This window comes from Octopus bimaculoides, chromosome 23, assembly GCF_046866305.1.
Source record: "Octopus bimaculoides isolate indiv1 chromosome 23, ASM4686630v1, whole genome shotgun sequence".
Taxonomy (NCBI): Eukaryota; Metazoa; Mollusca; class Cephalopoda; order Octopoda; family Octopodidae; genus Octopus; species Octopus bimaculoides.
In genome coordinates this window covers 26,716,177-26,742,814 of record NC_142950.1, presented here as the reverse complement: position 1 = coordinate 26,742,814, position 26,638 = coordinate 26,716,177, and the positions used below count along the sequence as shown (strand labels likewise).

Genomic DNA, 26,638 nt, shown 5'->3' with positions numbered 1-26,638 from the left:
GGGAGAGATCTGTATCAGCTCTTATTTCATATCTCTCCTCAAGTCAATTAGCTATTCTAATTATGTTATTGATTTCATAGTCACAAACTTAGGCCAGATAATTACAGGCCGCTTTCCTTTGCTACAGATGTTTCAGTGTCACAGTACGTGCTTCGTCAATACTGATTTGAGAGCACGGCCACTATCCTTGAGTGCGAAGTATAGCCTGTCTATATCTTCACCAATGTAGAAGCTTCCTGTAATACTGAACACTTTGCGAATTCGAACATCGATCTCATTAAGATCTTGTAATGTCTATGATTTTCCATTGAGCTTTGATTAATTTTTTGTTAGCTGGCCGCTAACAAAGCGACAAGACTTTTTGATTTAAGAGACTTTCTGGCATGTATGTACGTACGTATGTATGTATGTCATCATCATCATCATCATCATCATCATCGTCATCGTCGACGGCATCATCATCATCATTTTAATGTCCGCTTTGCCTCGCTTGCACGGGTCATTCAGTATTCGTTGAAGCAGATTTTCTATAGTTGGATGCCCTTCCAGTCGCCAACGTTCACTTGTCCTTCACCCGACGAAATATTTCCCATCTAACCTTTTCTACGACAGTGATGCTCGTTTACGGCTGTCACATGATGTAACAAAAGGAAACCCCCTACACCTATACCTCCACGCATATGCATATATATACATATATATATATGAGGAAAGAAAACTCCGAATGACCCTACCTTGTTTTCTTTATATCGTCTATCTGGATGTTTTGTTGTTCCTTTCTTGTATCACCTAACTGTCTGGATGTTTTGTGTTCTTGTCCCATTTTGTATATATATATATATATATATATATATATATATATATATATATATATATATATATATAGCGGCGTACGTACACTTTGGTCTCTTATATGTAAGTATATATTTATCTAAATCTTGTACGACTCTATTCTCTTCTCTTATTCTTTCCTTCTTCTATCAGCCCTTTCACGCTTATTTCGTTCATTCCACTCTTCGTTCTTTCGTTCCCCCACTCTCACATTTCATTGCCTTCTCTTCATGCTCACTTTCCCCCCTCTTTTCACTTCACTGTGTACCTGTCATTTTTTCTCGCCCCTCCCTATTTCTTCTGTCCCTCTGTCTCTACCTCTCTCTCTTCTCTCCTCACGTGACCGGTGTTCGGCCAAGCCTGACCTTTCTTTCTTTCTTTAGGCCACTGTCCGTGCAACATCGATATTCCTCCCTGTGCCTGTGAAAACTTGTATCCCTGCCGTAAGGCTTTGCTTCCACGCACGCCAGCTTAATTTAATTCGCCCTTAGTCGAAATACACCTGTTGTTATGTCCTGTTATTTGTATTTGTATAACTTTCTCCGTTTTTTCCGCCCTTGTTTTCGTATACATTCGCTGCTTTCTTCCGAGGAATCTAATGCACTTAGCTTAGTTTTTCCTTGGGGCTGGCCAGATTGGAGCAATCTCGAGGATAACCAGCCGAAATTGCAAAGATAATTTGGAACTCGACTGAGGAAAGAAAACTCCGAATGACCCGTCCTTGCTTTCTTTGTATCGTCTATCTGGATGTTTTGTTGTCCCTTGCATCACCTGTCTGGATGTTTTGCGTTCTTGTCCCACAGCCCGCCCCGGAAGGGGAAGCCCCTAGAAAAGGTGGGGGAAGCCCCTAGAAAGCTTGGTAGAACAAAACCTGGCTGGTTCACCATAGCCAGCGGTACTTCACTTTAAGGTAGAAGTTGCAAGAAAATTAAAATGACTGTAGCAACGTGGAACATGCGCATTATGCTTGAAGGAGACTTCATATCCGATTGCTACGGTATGGAGTAAGCATTATCGCACTCTAAGAGATCTGGATCGAAGGGCAGGGTCTGTTGCAAGAGGAGGGTTACACTTTCTTCTAGGTTGAGGGGACTGAGAAAAGAAGATACCCTGGATTGGCTTTTGTTGTCGATTACAAGACCGCCAAAGTCTACTTCTCCTCCTATCGGCCGTCTCAGACAAGCTGATGACCCTACGGTCCCTAATCGTGAATAACTGACACCTGACCCACGTGAACGCGTATGCTCCAACAATGACCTATCAGAGGAGAAAGGGGCATTCTACCAAGAGCTGACAAGGATTGTAGACAAAGTTCCTCACCAAGAGAGGTTGTTGATTGTTGGCGACTTCACTGCCAGGGTGAATGTAGACTGTGTCTTCTACTATAGCCTCGAGCCAACCAAAGATTTATGAGTGGATTTGGTAGACAGAAACTGAAAGAAGCCCGTCGTGTATATATATATATATATATATATATATATATATATATATATATATATATAATGTGGATGAACGTATATACATACATGTACATATATATGCATATACTCATAGATTGTTTGTATCACGACAGAACGCACGCGTTACCTTTATACAGTAAGTTTTTAACTATTTTTCTAACGCGACTCTCTCTATTTCTATCTCCCCCTCTCATTCTTCCCTCTACTGTTCTTCGCCTCTACCTGTTACTACTTCTCTCTCTCTCTCTCTATCTCTTGTTACTCGTCCTTCGCCTCTCACCGTTACTACTACTATCTCTCTCTCTCTACCTCTCGTTGCTCACTTTTATTCTACTTCCTCCCCCTCCTTTTCCCTCTGCTACTCTTTCTCTTCATACAGCCTTGGTCACGTGTGTGCGGCTGCTATTTCTTTCCGTTCTTGGAATCACCAAGCTCGCACGTACTTCTTTGCCCCTCCTGTACGTGCTTCACAGCGTTCAAGACATACACATTTCACGTCTGGCTGTACAGCCTTTTTGTTTGTTTATTTCACCGTTTCGTTTTCCTGTCTTGTTTTCCGTCCGCCACTACCCTCCACGAAAACAATTTAATTTGTGTTCGTGGGAAGAACCATTTTAACGATGCGTACTGCCTTAATTCTTCGAAACGCCGGAGTTTTAATGGTGGCAGCTGATGAAGGGGATGTTTCTATGTGGCCTGCTTGTTTGTTGCACCTTGTTTACCATTTTTGTCCTTGTTTTTTTGCCACGTCATGTACCCAGTTATGTATCTATATGTACATGTGGATGAAGGTATATACATACTTGTACATATATATGCATATACTCATATATTGTTTATATATATATATATATATATATATATATATATATATATATATATATATATATATTTGACAAAGTTTTGTTTTAAAAAATAATTGATGATAGTCAATTGTTGTTGATCAAAATTTCTCCATTTTCTGCTTAATTTATATATATACACATACATGCATACACATATATATATATATAAATATATATATATATATGAATGTGTGTGTCTTTGTGTGTCTGTGTTTGTACCCAACATCGATGTTGGTGTGTTTACGTCACCGTAACTTAGCGGTTCGGCAGAAGACACCGATAGAATAAGTACTAGGCTGACAAAGAATAAGCCCTGGGGTCGATGTGCTCGACTAAAGGCGGTGCTCCAGCATGGCCGCAGTCAAATGAAAGTAAAAGAGTATAAGATTATATATATATATATATATATATATATATATATATATATATATATATATATATATATATATATATGCATACTTGCATATTTACAAATATATATTGACATACGTATGTATACATACACCCATGTACAAACATATTTGAATTTTGTAAACGTGCCTGCAGGCTGTCGGTATACTTTATAAACTGGACGAAGTACATGGTGTTATGCACTGGTATTTCATCGTCCCTATTAATTATCTTTGATTATTCAACAATTGTTAATTGAAGCTCTAGCTATTCAGACCATATCCGAATCAGTGGTGGTGGTGGGGGTCTGTAGCTGCTTTTAGCGTCGCTTTCAGACAAAACGCAAAACTTCAAGGAAGACCCAATGATTATTTCGTTACCAAAGGAATGTATGTTTATTTGTCTAGATCTCCCTTACACTCATAACCTGCGTGTTTCTGTGTACGTATATATAAATATTTGCACACACACACACATAAACACACAAACAAACAAGCAAATATTTGAGTTTACGTAAATATTTATGTACACATACATAATACATATATATAGACATACATACATACATAAATGTGTGTGTGTATATACATATATAAATTAGAGAAAAACCAATTATTAACAAATTCAACAATGAAAAACAAATATACCACAAAAACCCTATTCCAAAAATCAACAAATATACATATATATATATACACACACACAGGTGGGTTAGTGGTTTGTGTATATATACTTATATGCATATATATATATATATATATATATATATATATATATATATATATATAATCATATATATGTGCGTGTTTTTGTATGTCTATACTTCGCTCGTATGAAAGTGTGTGCAGCTCTCTCCTCTGTGAGTATAAATGTGTATATACTTATTCATGTATGTATACACTTTACTCCCATGTAAGTTTATACATGCGTGTATATGTAAGTGTGTGGTGCGTATGTTTTCTATACACATCGCTCTTACAGACGTCAATGGGTAGAAAGATTTTGCGACGAAACCGGCAAAATATTGCGTGTGCGGTGAAGAGGAGAAGCAATCTCTCCTCCCCTTTTCCTCACACCATTCCGCATGCGGCCCATTACTTAGTCTCACTCTTCCTTTCTATATCCTATTCTAAATTTCCCCCTCACTAATCCCTTCACCTTCTTTATCTACACATACACTCACACACACACGATCAGGTTTTCCTTTTCTTTCCTCTTTCTCTCTCTCGCTTGCAGTTCCTTTCTATCTGTAACTCACTCAGTCTTTCTTCCTTACTTTTTCCTTTCACTCAGCCACTCATACTTTCTCTTTAATCTCTCTCTCTCTTTCTTCCTCTGTCTCTCACTCACTCTCTCTAGTTTATATCTTATATCTTTCTCCTCCTCTCCTCCCCAATTTGTCACGTTACGCTGATAGGTGTCGCCCCTGGATAAAACGAGGCCAGTGAGCGCACATGCGCCCTCTTCAAGGGTAGCAGTAATAGTAGTGGTAGTCGTAGTAGTGATGATGGTGGCGGTTATGGTAGTCACAATAAAAGCGACTGCGATGGTTTCTCCCACCTTTACCGTTACTCGGTAATTTTGTTACTTGCACAAATAGTAGTGGTTGTTGTCGTGTGGGGGCCCCAGTTCAGCTCTGATCCAGCTGACGTATGATGAAAAGCGTTCCAGTCACGACCATTTCGTCTGTTGTTGTCTCTCTCTCTGGGATGATTAATGTCCAATATGAGTTGATGGAGGTTTTTGGCTGTTTTTTTCTTAACAGGTCGCGCAATCACGACCACGTATAGGCTTCCCTACCACCACCCCATACGTTGATAGAATAGTAGTAGTAGTGGTGGTGGTGATGATGGTGCCTATAAGAAAGTTAGAACCGGGTTGTATGAAGGTTGAAAAGGGAAAATATGAAGAGTAAGAGTGAAAGAGAGAGAGAGAGAGAGGAGGAAAGTAGAGCAACATTGGCACGTGAACATCGAAAAAAATTGGAGACACCCAAATGGTGTATATAAATACATACACGCATTCAGCTAACCATGTACACACATGTACGCGGGTATATATATATATATATATATATATAGATAGATAGATAGATAGATAGATAGGATTTGGTAGAAGATAGAGAAAACGTGATAGATATTGAAATAATGATAAGAAAAGACGAGACAGACTGGGATAGAGAGAAAGAAAGAGAGTAAAGAAAAAACGAGACATTACAAAGCGATAAGAGATAGAGAAAGAAAGTATAAAATATAGAAGAGTAAATTAGAGGGAGTAAGAGAGATAAGGTGGAAGTACGGGGTAGAGTAGAAGTGTGAGGGGACAAGAGAGAAAGAGAGAAAGTAGTGGAGGGGGAATAGTGTGTCAGTGTGTGTATATGTAAATATGTGTATGTGTGTGTGTCATATTTTTTTTTAAAGCTGTATTTGTGGCACGTTGTTCCTGCTGTACTCTAAACTAAAACTACTACAACTCCCCTCACTTAAGATTGCTTCCTTTTTGCGAGACGCATATACTTTAACACACACATACATATATATATATATGTATATATATACATAGATAGATTTAAGTACACACGCACATATATACACATGCGCATATTCAAGACGCGCGACGGAAAGACACGAAAAACAAGAGAGAAAGCGAGAGAGAAGGCGACATAGAGAGAGAGAGAGAGTGAGCGAGACTCAACGAGAGAAAGAGAAAGAAAGAGAGTGAGAGAGTCATACGGACATACAGAAAGCCAGAGCGAAGACCAGAAAAAGTGTACATATATACATCGTATTTAATATAGATATTTATGTATGTATATAGAGTTGTAAGGTGACGGAAAACGGAACAAAAAGGGAGAAGAAAAAAAAAAATAATCAGCTACCAACCGGCGAAAAAGACTTTAACATTAATACTGATTATACACCCAACTGGATATATATTTACATACATCTATATACACTACACGCATGTATACTTGTATATATACACCTATATTGATTGATTGAAACCTTAGATAGGTCTGCCATGTGTGTATATATGCATGTATCTACACATGTATACTTAACTACACGTAAATTGATAGATTAATAGGATATGTTTGTGTATATGTATATATACGCATCTCTCTTTCATTAACAGTTGCTTATATGTATATATATATACACAAATATATGTAAATATATTATATATCAGAAAATTTATATATACACTACACCACGTAGACAAATACAGATATAAAACAGTATTTAATATAAACCAGCCAAGATGACAGAGAACACCGCAAAAGATTTGATACTGGACATTATCGGTCGTTTGCGAAGCCGCAAAGCCCGACCTGATTTCGAAAATATTTGCCACATGGCCTCGCGGAAACATGGATTAAGTTTGAAAGAAACGGAGGAGATGATGAGCAAACTGGTGCAGGAGAATATTGTCATCAGAGTCACTTACAAAGGAAGGACGAGCTACAGAAATGCGGCCAAGTGCTCCAAGACCCGAATGCACGCCGAACTTTTAAACAAGAAAGCAGCCACGAAACTGCGGTTTGCCATTCAATCGCGCTGTTCACTGAACAATAATAACAATAACAGCATTAGTAAGTGTGAAAAACACAGAGGTATTAATAATAATAATAATAATAATAATAATAATAATAATAGTAATAGTAATAATAATAATAACTGTACAAATAGTACATGTGATAACAATTCCGTGAATGACTGTGTCCACTCTTCTAATGCCGCTACTACGAACCAAAGTGGAGCCGGTTCATGTGACAGTAAAACTTGTAGTCACTCTGCTCAAAAATCCAGGTCGAATTATCAGGATCCTAGCGTGGCCACCATTACCAATAATAATAATAATAATAATAATAATTGCACGACACCCCAGGTACTTACTGATGAATGCAACGGTGGTGGTGATGATGATAGTGGTAACGGTGACTATGATGATAGTGGTGATGTAGGTGTCAGTCGTGAACAGATCGAACTGTGGTGGCATGCACAAGGTTTCGAATCGGCTCTGGCAAAGATTGATTTAAGCACGGTCATCCAGAACGAATTAATAGCTAAAAATATCCAGCTTTTACCGAACGGAAAGTTGGTGTTGACCAACAGCGGATCTACTACTACAGCTGCTAATTCGGCCCTTTTAAATACCGCATCTCTTTCATCTTTGGTACCATTCTCTTCAGATTCCTTGCCGACAACAAATTCTTCGTCTTTTGTCCCTTGTTCGACTCCCGACACATCCAGTGTGTCCCTTTCTTGCCAAGCACCCCTATCACATGCAGCAGTAACAGCAGCAGCAACAGACACGAGCCCTTCCGATAAACAGAAGGCTGATCAGGATAGGAATGGTATCTGTGGAAGCGGTGGGACAGGTGACACAAGCCGTCATCCTGTCAGTAAGAACTGTCTTCCCAAACCACCCTGTAAAAGAGGACGTCCTGTCTCCAGACGAAAGGTAAAAATTATACGAGGCAATCTATTTTTATTAACATGCCACATTCACCCATTAATACACGTTCGCTATTATACATGCACCAACACATACATTAATATGCATGCATGCACACACATGTTCATACACCCGCGCGCATATTCTCGTACACATTACTTTCATTTTCTTGTATTATAAATCTTTTATTTGTATTTTATCCGTTAACATTTTCTGTCTTTATAAAATTAATATACACGTTTAACTAAAAACACACATAAATACAAATACACAATTTCTCTTTCTCTCTCTCTCTCTATCTATCTATCTATCTATCTATCTATGTATATCTATATACACACACACATACATACAGTCATACAATGTGTGTGTGTGGATTTCCGGCAAAGTTTCTAAATAGTCGTCCCTCGAAGTCCCATATCTCATAGCAAACGAAAGGGCGGGAGGATTTCGAGAGACAGCTGTTCCCAAAACTCCACCGTTTTTTTTTTTTTTCCGTCAGTCTCGAACATTGCTTTAAAACCACCGACCGAATTCCTCCTACTCGTCGAATTAATGCATTAAACTACTGATTATTCCACATATTCTACAGACACGCGTACCCTTAACGCAATTATCAGGTAGTATCAGCGTGACACAGCGCGCGTGTGTGTATGTGTGTGAGACAAGGTCGGGGGGTTTGCAGCCGAGTTACAGGTACAACACACACACACACACACACACACACACACACACACACACACACACACACACACACTCTCTCTCTCAAAAGAATCGATTCCAGTTATGCACTGGTACACTTTATCGACCCCACAAAAGGTTGAAAGATAAAGACGGCAAAATGGCAAAATCGTTAGAATATTGAAGAGAATGCGTTGCGCTATTTTCATTCTGGCACTTTGTGCTGTCACTTCAAAATTCTCCGAGGTCAACTTTGTTTTTTCATCTATATCTTAGAGATCTTGTCAGGCACACTTTGAGCGCGCGCGCGCACACACACACACACACACACACACACACACTTGTTTGCTTATATATATATATGAATGCAACATAATGTAAACATTGGCATACCTACAAATAAATACATGCTCACAATACATGATTAACACACACACACACACACACACACACACATATATATATATATATTCCACATATACCCTGATGGTGTTTACAACTCTCTCTCTCTCTCTCTCTCTCTCTCTCTCTCTCTCTCCACACACACACACAACACTTTAATGGTCTCTGTTCATCATTATATATACAATCAATCGCTCCTGTTTTTCACGGCGAACGGATAAGAACGCAACAATGAAATTAGTAATAATTTAATAATAATTTTTTTTGTTATTTATTCAGCCACGGAAATTTGCATTCAATTTCATTAACGCCTATTAATTTTATATACAGTGCGTTAAAACTAGTGGGAGGCGACGACGAAACAGGACAAATTTATTTTAAAACGGAGATAGATCTAGAAAGAGGACACAGTAACATTCGCGTTAAAAAAAAAATGAGGACATAAAATAAATATATAAGATTAAAGAAAACAACAGTAACAGATTCAAACAAGATAATTATCATCACAAAGTTTATTCTTCATCATTAAACCTACCTAATTATTCCAACATCTGTGTCTTTGCTTACGATATTGAAATATTATTTGATAATAATAATAATAATAATAATAATAATAATAATAATAATAATAATAATAATAATAATAATAATAATGTACCGTCGTTCCGTTCCGTCAAATTGGCAAGTGCGCTAAAACAGCTCACCCCACACACTACCGACTGGCCAAGGTACTTGCGCACTTGTTTCTCTTGTAGACTCTGAGTGCTACAGTGTGTATTCTAGTACACAAGTAGACCAGTCACTTTTAATCGACAGCTATTTCAGTTGTAGTTGGGGAGTGAAAATTTAAAAAAATTATTCAACTTTAAAGTCGGAATCGTCAACTGTCACATAAGATAGCACGCGCGTTGTACACAGTCGCATAACACACACACACACATACACACACATATTTGTAAATTTAATGCACAGCAAATGGATTTATCTAATCCAGTGATACTATACACACACACACACACACACACACACACACACATATATATATATATATATATATATATATATATGGTATTCCCTCCACCATCAGGTCCCGTTTCAGGATTATTCATAGACGGGGCCTAGTAACGGAATAGCACAAGCTGAAACTATATATATATATATACACACACACACACACACACACACACACACACACACACACACACACACACATATATATATATATATATATATATATGTGTGTGTGTATGTGTGTATAAAAATATATACGTGTTAATGCATACACGGCATCGGTAACCTGAAGGCGCTTAACGTATTTTTTCACGGTACATGTTCAAATAGAAACGATTTAGTATTTACGATAAATCAATGGGGGCTTTCTACCCCCCCCCCCCCTTCTGTCTCTCTCTCTTTCTTTCTCTCTCAAATGTTAAGTTATGTATAACCATTTCGCAACCGTGTGCGTCTCAAATGACTCGTTGATGGTTTCTTTATGTAAGACAAAAACTTAGTATAAATTAAAGCAATTGTTACTTCAGTTTTGATAATATTCAAGTTGCGAAATATTTTCAAATGTGCCCCTATGAAATAAATACACACACAAACACACACACACACATTACACACATATATATATGTTATACACACACACCAAAGCAGGAGAGATGGATGTCGTAACCCTATGTGTCCCTCAATAATTGTACGCGTGGTAGAAAGGGGAGAGACATGTAGGTGGGTTTCAAAAGCCTTGAACCTTCCTACATGTTTGTATAGTTTCTTATCCAATTTTATGCTGAAAACTGAAAGCAAAGTGAAAAAACATATGAAAGCCCGTTTTACTATAAGCTAATCTCAAAACACACAGCGAAGGGTACTCTACGTTGTTGCTCGGGCTGCTAGAAATAGAAACCAAATAGCTGTCAAATCATGTTTTATTTTCTGAAATCATGGAAGAACAAATTGGATATTACAGTCCTAAATACACAAACACTATGATAGCTGAATTATGCTTCCATTTTTTTAAAAAACAGATTTGAATAACAGTTTGGTGGAAAAAAAAAACTGGAACGCTTTGGATTATGTTTTTTGCTCAGTCAAGGTTGACCTGGGCTAAACAACACACACAGACATACACTAGGTATTTCATAATGACAGGACCGGTGGCCTTCGGGATTATGCATTACACGCTTTCCTTAATAAATGCGCTTGTTCCAGTCGAGCAAATCGACCCCAGGACTTATTCTTTGGATGCCTAGTACTTATTCTATCGGTCTCTTTTGCCGAACCGCTAAGTTACGGGGACCTAAACACACCACCATCGGTTGTCAAGCGATGTTAGGGGGACACACACACACAAACATATACACACACATACATATATATTATATATATATACAGAGACAGACAGACAGACAGATATATATATATATATATATCGATCCGTCCTATAGGCGGATGGATACATATATATATATATATATATATATATATATATATATATATATATATATATATATATATGTGTATGTATATATATATATATATATATATATATATATATATATATATATATATATATATATATATATATATAGACGGAGAGGGAGACCATAGAATGTCGGGATGTATGAGAGGTGAATATATTTAACCACTTGATAACGGGAAGATTGGGTCCATTGGAAGAGCTTTTCTCTGACGGCCACAAGATTCCATGAATCCATATATCGCAGAACAAATTTATATATATATATATATATATATATATATACATACATACATGACATGCTGTTAAAATACAAAAGCGATCTTGATAAGCTGGCCTGCTTAGTCAAGCGGGCCCCTGGTAAATGCAGTGTCAAAATATATAATATTGCTGTATCATAAAACTCCCCTGAATGCATGTGAGGCTGTTTTCGTTGATACGTATTATGAGATTAGTCACTTATTATACCTGTACAACTATAAAATTGTGGTGACTATGATTCGATGATTTTATTTCTTTTCAAATAGTAACACCACCCGCCCTGCTAATGTGACCGTTGACATCTTTTCTAAACTCTGCCGTCAACACGTATCAATTTATGTATATGGACCAAAGTGCACTCAACATTAGAGTACGGTTCTATCTGCGGGAAATCAAACTCAGTTATAAGTGCGTGTGTGTGTTTGTGTGTGTGTACATGTGTATAGGTATGTAGATACGATATAAGTATACATGTTCATATGTTATACATGCATATATACATATGTATACATATATATGTGTGTGTGTACATGTATGGTTGCGTGGTAAGTAGCGTGTTTACCAACCGCAGAGTTCAGACCCACTGCGTGGCACAGTTGGCAAAGTGTCTTCTACTATAGCTTCGGGCCGACCAAAGCCTTGTGAGTATATATACGACGGGTTTCTTTCAGTTTCCCTCTACCAAATCCACTCACAAGGCTTTGGTCGGCCCGAGGCTATAGTAGAAGACACTTTGCCAAGTGTTGGTGTGTTTACGTCCCCGTAGGCGTGGTAAGAAGCTTGCTCCCCAACCACATTGTTCTGAGTTCAGTCCGATTGCGTAGCACCTTGGGCAAGAGTCTTCTACTATAGTCTCGGTTCGCTTTGTGAGTGGATTTGGTAGACGGAAACTAAAAGTAGCCCGTTGTATGTATATATATATATATATATATATATATATATATATATATATATATATATATATATAGGTGTGTGTGTGTGTATTTATGTGTGTATGTCTTTGTGTCTGTGTTTGTACTCATCACCATTGCTTGACAACCGATGTTGGTGTGTTTGTCTCCGAAATCTAGGTGGTTCGGCCAAAGAACCGATAGAATAAGTACTAGGCTTACAACGAATAAGTCCTGGAGTCGATTTCTTCCACTAAAGGTGGTGTCCGGCATGGCCGCAATCAAATGACTGAAATGTGTAAAAGAGTAAAATATATACGTGTTGGCGTTAGGAAGGGCATCCAGCTGTAGAAACATTGCCAGATCAGATTGGAATTTGGTGCAGCCTCCTGGCTTGCCTATCCCCATTCAAACCGTCCAACCCATGCCAGCATGGAAAACGGACGTTAAACGATGATGATGATACATGTTTATATGTATGTGTGATACACACACACACACACACACATATATATATATATATATATATATATATATATATATATATATATATATATATATATATATATGTGTGTGTGTGTGTGTGTGTGTGTCTACATATTTATATATGTGTATGTATATATTTATTTATGTGCATGTATTTTGTATGTATGTGTGTGCATTTTATAGTCTGTATGTGTGTGTGCATTTTATAGTCTGCCGGCAGCCTTATCTTTGTAAAATATATAAATGTGGTATTTTAGCGAAAAGTAATGTCAATCTTCTGTGTTTCATGTTCATCTGTTTTTCTGTATGACTTTAATTAAAAACAAACTTTAAAATATTAATATAAATACACACGTACATGCGTACGTAAGTGCGAGTGCATATTGTGTTTATGTACTTCTCGTCGACAGTGAATAGTTGCCAAAAAATTACAGAAAAAAAATCTCCAAATATCCGTTTAATACCTGAAAATTGCGAGTATAAATATAATTTGATGGCGAGAATTATATGACGATGATGATGATAATAATAATATTAAATAACAGTTTTTTTTTTATTTGGTAGGGACGTTGAATAAAAGGTTTATTACGAAAGACAGGTTACATAAAATGTTGCGTTGGTTTAGGGTGGGGAACAGAAAGATCGCATGAAAGAAGAAATCAATCGAATTAGGAGTAAAATAATGAGGCCGATTGTGAAAACAATATTAGTATTAAATTGCAGTTTTCGTAAACCTTTTTTGTTTTTTTAATTTATTTCCGCATTGTTTGTTGAAAACTAAAAGATTGCCAAACAGGGACCCTTCTACCTGATCGCTCCGCGTCTGAAATAGTAGTTAAACCTCTCGCAGATCGTATACCCTCGAAAGAATGAAATAAATGTTATCGTGTGACCCTTAAAAATATGGGACAGGTCATGAGTGAAATATCTCTGATCATAGCTCTCTACTCGATCGGAGTCGACCTGGAAGTAAACAGCAACAGCAAATACGGGTTTGGTGATTTGTTAAAGAGAGAAAATGCTGTGTGTGTGTGTGTGTGTGTGTGTGTGTGTGTGAAGACTATGGCAGAAGACCAATTTACGTAAAGAGGAGGAGAAGAAGAAGTGGAAAGAGAGTGTATCGATTGGAAATATCATTATAGTTGAGTGAACGACCTGATAGCAGGATGGAGGTGTGGGGGAAATGAACATCGGAGGTTGTGGCCGAGTTTTTGAGAAGATGGAGGTCGGTTGGACGATCGTCAATCAAAATAGAGTACCAGTCAAGTACTGGGATCGATTTAATCGATTAACCCCATTCCCTTTCAAAATCGCTCGCCTGTTGCCTAAATTTGAAGCCATTATTTATATTTTATATTCTTATTATTTTTGACTGGCCTTGTAGGAAGAGAAAGGGCTATGTCCATGAATGTAGTCTGAAGGTATGGCTTCACAGGGTCATTTGCCCGGGGGCCCTCACACGGATCTAGGGACCCAATTCTGATCTATGTTTATTGTGGCGTGCAGTCAGTAAAAAAAAAAAATGCTATAGGGCCCAATGCATTGATGCTTGCTTAAGGGTGTCATGGGTTGAGGGGCCCAATTCTGATCTATCTATGCTGTTGCTTACCATCAATAAAGAAATATTATAGGGTCCAAGGGCCTCATGAGTCAAGGGGCCCAATTCTGATCTATGTATGGTATGGCTTGCTGTCAAAGGACAAATACTATAGAACCCTGTAGGTTTGTCCTAGCGGCCTATAATGCTACTAAGACTACCCTAAGATCCAAGAACCTTTTTTTGGAGTTCCCAACATTAGGGACCTGATCTGAGTGCCTGGAGCAGCATAACCTGTTAAAGGTGCTAATGAGGCCAGCCTTTTAAAGGTGATAGTGTTCATAACCTGGGCTATGGCCGGTTAAGTACACTGAGCTACTAACTTCTGTTGTTGCTCCAAGTATGAACATCACATTTTCTGCTCAGCCTCTCACCTTATGTGTTTGTAAGCCTCACCTGCCAACATATTCAATTATTTTCAAGTACCATTACTGTATGATTAAGAAGTTTGCTTCCGATCCACGTGATTTCAGGTTCAATCCCACTTCAAGTCTACCTTGGGCAAGTGTCATCTACTGTTGTGCTGAGCTGATAAATGCCTTGTGAGTGAATTTGGTATGCAGAAACTGAAAGAAGTGCATTGTGTGTGTGTGTGTGAGTATCCGTATGTGCATATGTAATGTGTTTGTGAATTTTTATGTCTCCCTTTCTTGACATTGCATGTTTATTGTAAACAAATGTTAACCATTTCCAATATTCTCTGCAAATATGCCTGACCATGGGAGAAATATTACCTTACTTGGAAGCAGGTAAGGCATTAGGAAGGGCATCCGTCCATAGAAGCCCTGCCAAAACAGACAATTGGAGCCTAGTGCAGCTCTCTAGTTGGCCAGCTCCTCTCAAACCATCCAGTCCATGCCAGCATGGGAAACAGACTTTAAATGATAAGAATGCTGGAAGAAAGAAACTTGTAGAGGGCACTTTTAGTGCTATGAATGTGGTAGAATAATCTGGGCCTTTGTGTAGGTTTTCCTTTGAATTACTTAGGTGGGTTTCGTCCTTTATTAGGGAATTTTTTTTTTGTTATATTTTTTTTTGTTATATTTTTTTTTTGTTATATTTTTATTTTGTTATATTTTTTTTTTGTTATATTTTTTTTTGTTATATTTTATTTTTGATGCATGATGGGAATGCAGGCATGGTTGTGAGTTCTGTGCTTGAGAACTTTGCTTCCCAGCCATGGGGTTTTGGGTTTTGTCCTACTGTACAGCAAATCGGGTGAGTATCTTCTACAATAGGCTCAGGCCAACCAAAGTCTTGAGTGTGGATTTGGTTGAGGGGAAACTGAACAAAGTCTGTTGTTTGTATTTGTGTGTTTGTATATATATATATATATATATATATATATATCTGTAAAAATATGTGACACTTATTCAGTAGCCATGATAAAACTCCGAGTTTCGGATGCCAGGGTGAGGGGTCCACGCCAACATCTCTTCAGTTATCTGGCCGGCCAGATAACTGAAGAGATGTTGGCGTGGACCCCCCACCCGGGCATCCGAAACTCGGAGTTTTATCATGGCTACTGAATAAGTGTCACATATTTTTACTGATAAATTCCTCTATTTGCATAATATCGAGGTCTCTTTCTTTCTTTTGTTGTCGTTCCTGTCAAATATATATATATATATATATATATATATATATATATATATATATATATATATATATATTGAGCAGGAAAGTATACTAGTCCTTATATATATTTAATACTCAATATTTCACATCTTCAATAAGATATTCAATACTTCATTTCATTTTACTATATATATATACTATATATTCTATATCATACATTAATATTATAAGAATATAAATAAAACATAAAAAACAGACAGTTGGAACTCTTTTAAATAATATATTCCTCTATACACTATCATACAAACCCCTTTTTTATTTTTTTATTTTTTATATATATATATATATATATATATATATATATATATATATATATATATATATATATACATACATATATATATACACACACACACAGATTGTAAGGATGTTGGGTAAAATGCGAAGCAGCATTTCATCCATCTTCACATTCTGAGTTCAAATTCTGCCGAGGTCAACTTCGCCTTTCATACTCTCGGGGTTGATAAAATGAGTACCAGTTGAGTACTGGGGTCCTTGTAATTGATAAAAAAAGCCACCCCTGAACTTGCTTGCCATGTGACAAAATTTGAAATTATTATTAAGCCCATGAGCCAGCAGAATCCTTAGCAAAATGTCTTGTGGCTTATCTTCCAGCTCGTTGTGTTCTGGGGTCAAATTCCACTGGGGTCAACTTAGCCTTTCATCCTTCCAGGGTTGAAGAAATAAGTAGCAGTCAAGTACTGGGGTCAATAGCATTAACAACTCCCACAGCTACCGTTCAAAATTGCTGGTCTTGCATTTAAATTAGAAACAATTATTATTATTAGAGAACGGAATTAGCAGAATCACTAGAGCATCAAACAAAAATGCCTTGCAGTATTTGTTCTGGCTTTTTACGGATCTAGATCCCTTTTGGGACAAGTTGCTTCAGTTTATATCCCTATTTTCCATCATTGTGCATAAACACCTACCCCTTGTAATTCATCCTTGCGATGACCCCTTATCTATCTGTGGATTAGTAAAATGTTTATAACTTCAGACAAAAAGCCTTCCAGCATTAGTTTTAGCTCTTTACTCTTTGAGTTCAAGTTTCATCAAAGGCCCCCTCTTTATCTTTCATCTTTTCAAGTGCGAATAAATAAAGTACTAATAAAAATAAATAAAGTACCAGTCAAGTACTGCAGTTGATGTAATCTATCAATCACTCCCATCCATATTACTGACCTTGTACTCAAATTAGAAATAATATTGTTATTATTAACTAGCTGGCTCCGTGCCATCAGAAGTGACAGCTAATTGTAGTATTTTGCATATAAATGCGGATGGTAAATCAAATTAGTACACTTGTCAGTGTTATCTAGTGGTTGACTTTTGAGATGTGACAACGATCATCGTTTTTTACTGAATGAACGCTGGTCCTCACATACATTCACATACTTCCCTTGTACACGCACATACATACACACATATACTCACAGAGTTGAAACGCTGTTTGATTTTTCTTTTCAGCCTTGAATGTTTACCATCTCACTTCTATTGCACATACAGAGACAAACCTTCACATACCTCCCTTTTACATACATACACACACACACATATACTCACACAGAGTTGAATGCTGTTTGAGTTTTCTTTTCAGCGTTGAATGTTCACCATCCCACTTCCATTGCATACACACACAAACATTCACATACTTCCCTTTTATATACACACACAGAGTTGAAACGCTCCCACTACCAGTTTGCCATCACCCCTTCCTTCCTTATTCATCTATCACCCTTTCCTTTCTCATGTGACGGAGAAAAACACAAGAGTATTATTATAGTAGATTGTTTAGGGCAGTAAGCTGGCAGAATTGTTAGCACAGTGGGCAAAATGCTTTGTGACATTTTGTCAGTCTTTACTTTCTGAGTTCATATTCCACCAAGGTTGTCTTTGCTTTTCATCCTTTCAGGATTGATACAATAAGAACCAGTTGAGCTACGGAGTCAATGTAATAGACTTAACCCCCCCCCCCCAACTTATTGGCCTTGTGCCAGGCATGGCTGTAAGGTGAGAAGCTCGCATCCCTACCTTATGGTTCTGGGCTCAGTTCTACTGTGTGGTACCTTGGGCAAGTGTCTTCTACTATAGCCTTGGGCTGACCAAAGCCTTGTGAGCCGATTTGCTAGACAGATACTGGAAAAAGCCTATCGCACATATATATATATATATATATTTATATATATATCATCATCATCGTTTAACGTCCGCTTTCCATGCTAGCATGGGTTAGACGATTTGAATGAGGACTGGTGAACCAGATGGCTGCACCAAGTTCCAATCTGATCTGGCGGAGTTTCTACAGCTGGATGCCCTTCCTAACGCCAACCACTCCGAGAGTGTAGTGGGTGCTTTTATGTGCCTCCGGCACGAGATCCAGTCAGGCAGTACTGGCAATGGCCACGTTCAAATGGTGTTTTTTACGTGCCACCTGCACAGGAGCCAGACCAGCGGCACTAGCAACGACCTCGCTCGAATGTTTTTTCACGTGCCACCGGCACAAGTGCCATTTAACCCTTTCGTTACTGTATTTATTTTGAGATGCTCTGTGTTTCTTTCAATTAGTTTTAAATATATCAAAGAATTTTGTAATATAACTTAGTTATCATTAAGCTCGTGTTAGGAGCATAAATTGTAACTAAGGTGTGGTGGAAGATTTTAATTCAAAATTTATGAAAACAAGACATTTGTACGACAGAGCAAGAGCCAGTTTCATCCGGGTTGGTATCGAAAGGGTTAAGGCGATGCTGGTAATGATCACGCTCAAATGGTGCTTTTTACGTGCCACTGGCACGGAAGCCAGACAGCTACTCTGGCAGTGATCACGCTCGGATATATATATGTGTGTGTGTGTGTGTGTGTGTCTTTGTATCTCCACCACTGCTTGACGACTGATGTTGGTGTGCTTGTGTTCCCATAACTTAGCAGTTCAGCAAGAGATATCGATAAAATATGTATCAGGCTTAAAAAACAGAAATTAATGGGGTCAATTCATTTGACTAAAAATTCTTCAAGGCTGTGCCCCAGCATGGCCTCCTTTTAATGACTGGAACATGTAAAAGATAAAAGTTGATTGTTATTCTGATGCTGTACAGAATAGGTTTAATTGTATTTCCTATTGAACCACCACAATCAAGTGTTCTTTAACCCATTAACTGCCAAATTTTCTTATTCATATTTTTGGGTTTTGTCAGGTGTCTTAGGAGTTAAAATAATATATAGTATTTAAATTTTCTTCATTTGTGAATTATTTTGGAAATTATGAATTTTTCGAAAAGTCCCTAATGGGGATTGCTGAAAAAAAAAGCATATTTATCCTTTTCTGTTCAATTGCAATAATAATCATTTTAGTTTTTTTGAAACTATAGTATCAAATGTGAACGTGTATGAAAGGAGTGGCTGTGTGGTAAGTAGCTTGCTTACCAACCACATGGTTCTGAGTTCATTCCCACTGTGTGGCACCTTGGGCATGTGTCTTCTACTATAGTCTCAGGCCGACCAAAACCTTGTGAGTGGATTTGGTAGATGGAAACTGAAAGAAGCCCATCGTATATATGTATATATGTGTGTGTGTGTATATGTTTGTGTGTCTGTGTTTGTCCATCCACCATTGCTTGACACCCGATGCTGGTGTGTTTACGTCCCCGTAACTTAGTGGTTCGGCAAAAGAGACCGATAGAATAAGTACTAGGCTTACAAAGAATAAGTCCTGGGGTCGATTTGCTCGACTAAAGGCGGTGCTCCAGCATGGCCACAGTCAAATGAAGGGCAGATTTTCAATCCCAGGATCATCCTGATTCCAAAAAGGTAGAATATGTCTATGTAGTGCAAATGTAAATTGAGATACAGGGAACCCAGACAGACAGAATTTCACTTTTATTATTATAAATATATGTACAATCATCTTTTACTGTCCCTCTTCTATGCTGGTATGAGTTAGAGTTTGACAGATTCCAACAGGTTCTAGGTCTGCATGGTTCGGCTTGGTTTCTACAGCTAGATGCTCTTTCTAATTCCAACCACTTATTTGACAGAGTGTACGTGGTACTTTTTGTGATGGCACCAGCTCTAGTGAGGCCACTGTGTAGTTTGCATGTCTAAGATCTCCTTCAACTGATAGGGGGTTATAGTGCAGAGAGAGATAGGTTTATGCTAGATGATGTTAGGTCAAATAATACTGTGTAACATGGTTTTTGTCCTTCGGAAGTAACTATTTGCTTACCCCAGAAAGTATGAAAAATGGCTAACATTTCCTTCAAACGTTGCTTTTGCTGCATTTATTCAAACCCCAAAGAATACCCCTCAACACATGGCTAGAGTGTTGCCCCACTACTCCTGCTCATCATCAGAGATGCACATATTGTCAGTCACTAAGGGACATTCTCAGGTGGTTATGGTCAAACAACTGGCAAGCATATCTGTAGTATTGAGCAGAATGTTTGCTATAATGATATTTCTGCTTCAGCAACTCAGCACTAAATCTGTCTGAAATGTAATGGAAAATAGGTCAGTTTCAAAACATTGATGTCCAGGTCACAAAAGCAAAGAGCATAGAAGTCATTTCCTTTGATTTCTAGAAAGAAGCAAATAGGAAATAACACTGTCTGACCAAAAACAAACAATTAAAGATTATGTTACACAGTGTTATGTGAGAAGATGCTAGAACAAGCTTTACAGGAAGTACATGGCTACTTGTATTATATGCATTGCAGAAGAGTCTGTGAAGAACGGAAGGATAGTAATGGTAATACAGTAGACAGGAGATGGATGAGAGAAAGGCAGACGATGTGTGGGTGGGTAGGTTGCAAAAGTGTGAAGGAAGAGACAGATGTAATGTGTGAGGAGAGTGAGAGATGTATAGTGGTAGATAAGGAAAGATAACTTGGTAACAAAGTAGGGTCATGAATTTAAAATGTCAGTAGAGAGGGTCGTGTTAAGAATGTAAGCTGGATGGCAAATGAAATGATCCACGTTGCAAGATAGATACACTGGTATCGCAGAAAATGGTGATGAAATATGCAGTTAGGTGGTTGATGGAGGGCAATGATGGAGAAACGAGAAGTCTGAGGGATAGATTGAACAAGGGACCCACTGTCAGATACCGGCCATGATGAAATACCACAAGGTATTGAAAATACGTATTTGCCTTTATATATTTAATCCTTTATATTGAACACTCAATATTTCATATATTCAATAAGACATATTCCATATATTCAATAAGACATTCAATACTTCATTTCATTGTACCATCCATTTTTATATTATATATTATATATTCCATATTCTATATCCCACATTAATTCTACAAGAATATAAATAAAACATAAAAAAACAGACAGAGTTGGAACTCTTTTAAATAAAATAATATATTCCTCTATACACGTTCATACAAAACCCTTTTTTTGTATTTATTTTTACTCACACACACACACACACACACACACACACACACACACACACATATATATATATATATATATATATTCACAAGTCTAGTACTTATTCTGTTGGCTGTTTAACTGAACCACCAAGTTATGAGGGTGATGGGATGGCAGATACATACATACATACAAAACAAACAATTGGAGCCTGGTGCAGCTCTCCAACTTATCAGCTCCTGTCAAACCGTCCAACCCATGTCAGCATGGGTCACGGACGTTAAATGATGACGATGACACACACACACACACACACACACACACACACACACACACACACATATATATGAAGGAGCTGGTGTCACGTCAAAAGCATTGGTGCTGGAACCACATAAACAGCATCCAATGCACTGTAAAGTGGTTGGCATTAGGCAAGGCATCATGCTGTAGGAATAAAGCGAAAACATACATGGAGCCTGGTGTGGGTCCTGGCCATGCCAGCTTCTGTCAAACCGTCCAATCTTTGCCATCACAAGAAAAAAAAAATAGATGCTGAATGATGATGATTATGATGATTATATATATACTTACACACACACACACATGCACACGCGCGATATGCTTCCACATAGTTTCCGCCTATCAAATTCACTCACCATCCATTGGTTGGTCTGAGTCTATAGTGGCCCCACTTCATGGCCCCAAAGTGCCATGATGTGAGACTGGTTACAAAGCGAACAAGTATTTCGCTCGCGCGTGTTCTTGTGTGCTCATGTATTTATGTAACTATGTTTGTTTGTATATATGTGCGTGTATATATGATGAATCTACTCATAATAAGATTGTCGTTGAATGTCGAAAGAATTCTTCTTTCAGCTGCGACTCTTAAAGCTTTCTGGGTTTCACTTACGTGAGAGAGAGAGAGAGAGAGAGAGAGAGAGAGAGAGAGAGAGAGAGAGAGAGAGAGAGAGAAATGTGTGAGTATGTCTGAACAAGTTTCAAAGGTTGAAAACACGAACTCACTTTCAAACTCACCATATATTTTGTTCTGCTACAGATTTTAAAACCTTTCACTAGAAAATGTTTATTGTAGGTCTCTTAAGCCCACCACTATTAGCTGTGTGTGTGTGTGGGTATCGTTTACCAGCTCCATTTTTATAATAAAGGGATCGCCCGAAACGTCAACCTACTTCTTATTCACTTGTCCCCTCTATTTTTCGGCTTTACAATTCATTGTGTGCACAACTTTATATTCATTTTTATTCCTCTAACCGCATTTGCATTTTGTCCATCACACTTCGAACTTTTGTCTTCTCGCTATAAACCTCTCGCATCGTCTGTCTCCCATTCCTTTCTTCACTCGTTCCATTTGCGCTACTTCATCTCTCTCTCTCTCTCTCTCTCCACACACACACACACACACACACACATATATATATATATATATACAATTAAACCTTGGGAGAGGCATTATGCCTCTCCCAAGGTTTAATTGTATTTCTTTCAACACACGTATCCACATCAAGAATCTTGCACACGAAATACACATACGAAATAAATATATATATATACTCTTTTACTTGTTTCAGTCATTTGACTGCGGCCATGCTGGAGCACCGCTTTTAGTCGAGCAAATCGACCCCGGGACTTATTCTTTGTAAGCCTAGTACTTATTTTATCGGCCTCTTTTGCCGAACCGCTAAGTGACGGGGACATAAACACACCAGCATCGATTGTCAAGCAATACTAGGGGGACAAACACAGACACACACACACACACACGTATATATATATATATATATATATATATATATATATATATATATATATGTGTGTATATATATGATGGTCTTCAAAAGTATGTCCGTAAATTAGCCGGCAGAAGTGAAAGAAAAAAATAAGAATTGTTAATAGTGGAGCGAATCATTAAATCAACACTAATCGTTTTAATATCTTTACTGGTCTACGCTTGTAATACGAATTTTCGTATGTGGACGGGATATAATGATCATATTGGCAGAAACGGAAGATTTGTATATATATATATATATATATATATATATATATATATACACACACATATATATATATATTGTTTAGGAATGGTTGAACAGTTTGGCAAGTGTTTTCAAGGCTATCTAAACCGTGTGTGAAATTGGATGGGCGGAAACTATGGTGGTGGTGGTGGGGGGGGGGTCTCTCCGATTCACTAAACCCGAAACCATTATTAATCTCTACAGTGGTGCCGAATACTTTTCCTTTCGACAGTGAACTCTAAATGGACAGACAGCCACATAGACAGATAGATAGATAGGTGCATTTGTTCGCTGGGCTAACGCGCAAACGTTGCAGTCGAGTGTGTTTGGTTACAGTAATAAGGCGCGATTTTTATATATTTAGTAAAGCAACCAGAAGTGCGCAGAATAACTATGCATATTTTTTTATATAGCTTTCTCACACACAATACTAATTTTACCTCACTTTCTCACAGTTCTTTCTTTCTCTCTCTCCTTTTCCCGTGACTGGCGCGCTCTCGGCCCTCAGGCAGTCAGCATTCCGCCACTAATCTGTCCTCCGTCACTAGCAAAAGGGCTGCGTTAGTTATATTATGTTGAGATGTGTCCAGTCGTTGATGTTTTCGGACCAATATCTTATCTGCCTCTTCTTCATAGACCGGAGAGAGAGTTACTGTGAACATACGGCTGAATGTGAAAACAGAAAAAAAGAAAAGAAAAACTATTGAGAAACATGTGGAGTTGTTTTTTGATGTCTTTTCTTTTCTTTTCTTTTCTTTTGTTGCGCGTTTCTTTACAACTACGCTTTCTCACCGTCAAAAATTACCCGACTAAAAAAAACTGGCGCAACACACGCACTCATCCGTACACACACATATATATATATATATATATTGTTACTTCGCTAAATTCACTTTGAGAATTAACCGGTCTTAGTAGACACATGACATGTGATCTTCTAGCACATTGGCAGTCCACATAGTGGCCTCCACGCACGTGTGTGTACGTGCGAAATGGCTGGCCACTCGTGTGCAAGAAAGACCATCCATCACTCTACTCACTTTTAAAAGAATTGTACTTCCGACGTGAAAGAGTCAAGTGGACTCTTTAAGCCCGCAGCCATCCTCTTGCATTTTAATAAATATATGTATAAGTGAATGTATATCTATCTATCTATCTATCTATCTGTCTATCTATCTATCTATCTGTCTATCTATCTATCTATCTATCTATCTATCTATCTATCTATCTATCTATCTATCTCTCCCTCTTCTCTCTGTTATGTGTGTATGTGTACACCATGTATCACGTATTGAGCTTTCTTTCATATTCGTAACCACTGATCAGGAATGTGACCTACCATCGGCACCACCGCTGCTAACTAACTAAAAATGCACGCACTCACACAAAACATCCATAAATTGCCGAATAGTTTAACAGTTGCGTATTAGAAAAGGAAAAATGTGTGTCTCTACGCTGTGAACTTTTAACTGTGCAAGTTCTATACGCACATTTATATTTTGAAGCAATCTACTTTTTTAAATGTCCTCGCTTTCTACACACACACACACACACTCTCACGTATGTGTGTGCATGTGTAACTCTGCTTTCTTATTACCTGGCTTTTTATTTTGTATCTGCGCAAAATCTGTGGCGCACTTGACTGTTGATTTAAAAAGCGGGCACTGTACAATACTTTTTTCTGCTGTTCTTTCTCTCACTCTCTCCGCACCCTATCTCTCTCTCTATATATATATACTGGCACGTCTGTGTGTGTGTGTGTGTGTGTGTAGACATTGATGGGTTCTTTTTGATAGCAAACCGCCTAAGAAAACCATTCCTGGTTCGATGATATTTAACTTAGTGGTTTAAAGTGATCTAAATTTAAGAACCTCTCCTCCAAATTTCATAGTAATTTATGTTCCAAACACTAGCGTAATAAGGATAAAATTATTAGCGGAATTTCGGAATAGCTATCATCACCTCATGAAGAAGAGAAAGAACACTCAGTGGGTAGCGGGTCGAATATATATATATATATATATATATATACACACGCATATTGATAGCCATTCTGAAAACCCGCTAATTATTTCACTACATTCTTCTTTTCAAAATTATGTGATACGAAAGCAGTTTACTTCAATATAATGGTGATAAAACGGTTAAAGATGTCTATCTATCTATCTATCTATGTTTATATATATATATATGGCGAGTAATATTTGATAACATTTACCCATTTGATATCTAATATATTGTCTTATAACATGTCTTGTATGTGTGCGTGTATATATATATGCAATGTCTGTTTCTCGTGTATAATGATGTTGTTCATATGTAAGGAGGATTGTATGTGTATGTAGCTTACCTTACACACACTCAGATAGATAGATAGATAGATAGATAGATAGATAGATAGATAGATAGATAGATAGATGTCCAAAGAAAAGAGCGCAATCGATAGAACGGCTATACTTTGAATACGATATTATATATTAAGAACCATGTTTTAGCCAAGCAAAGTTTTATATATATATATATATATATATATGTATATATAGCATAATATAGCAAAGCATAGGTGTTATATGTCCGTTATCGCTTAAATTGTGTTACACTGAAATCGGTTCACAGTTTTCCGTTCAGCAAATCTGTTATGATTATTCCGGCAGTTCATTCATTCATTCATTCATTCATTCATTCATTCATTCATTTATTCGTACTTTTAATAATTTGTTTACTCTTTCGTTCTTCCCATTCGCCCGTTGTTATCTCACGTTTCTGCTGCTTTCGGCTTTTCTACTTGTATTCTGAA

At 37.6% G+C, this 26,638-nt stretch overlaps 1 protein-coding gene across 1 annotated transcript in view; it reads left to right on the top strand.

Moving 5' to 3' along the window:
- Window positions 1-5,008: 5,008 nt before the first annotated feature.
- LOC106871115 (uncharacterized) overlaps window positions 5,009-26,638 on the top strand; it is a 71,391-nt gene continuing 49,761 nt past the window's right edge. Inside the window, exon 1 of the mRNA XM_014917427.3 lies at window positions 5,009-7,990. Within this exon, the coding sequence (XP_014772913.2) occupies window positions 6,788-7,990 (1,203 nt within the window). The 5' untranslated portion in view covers window positions 5,009-6,787. The remainder of the gene's footprint in view (window positions 7,991-26,638) is intronic.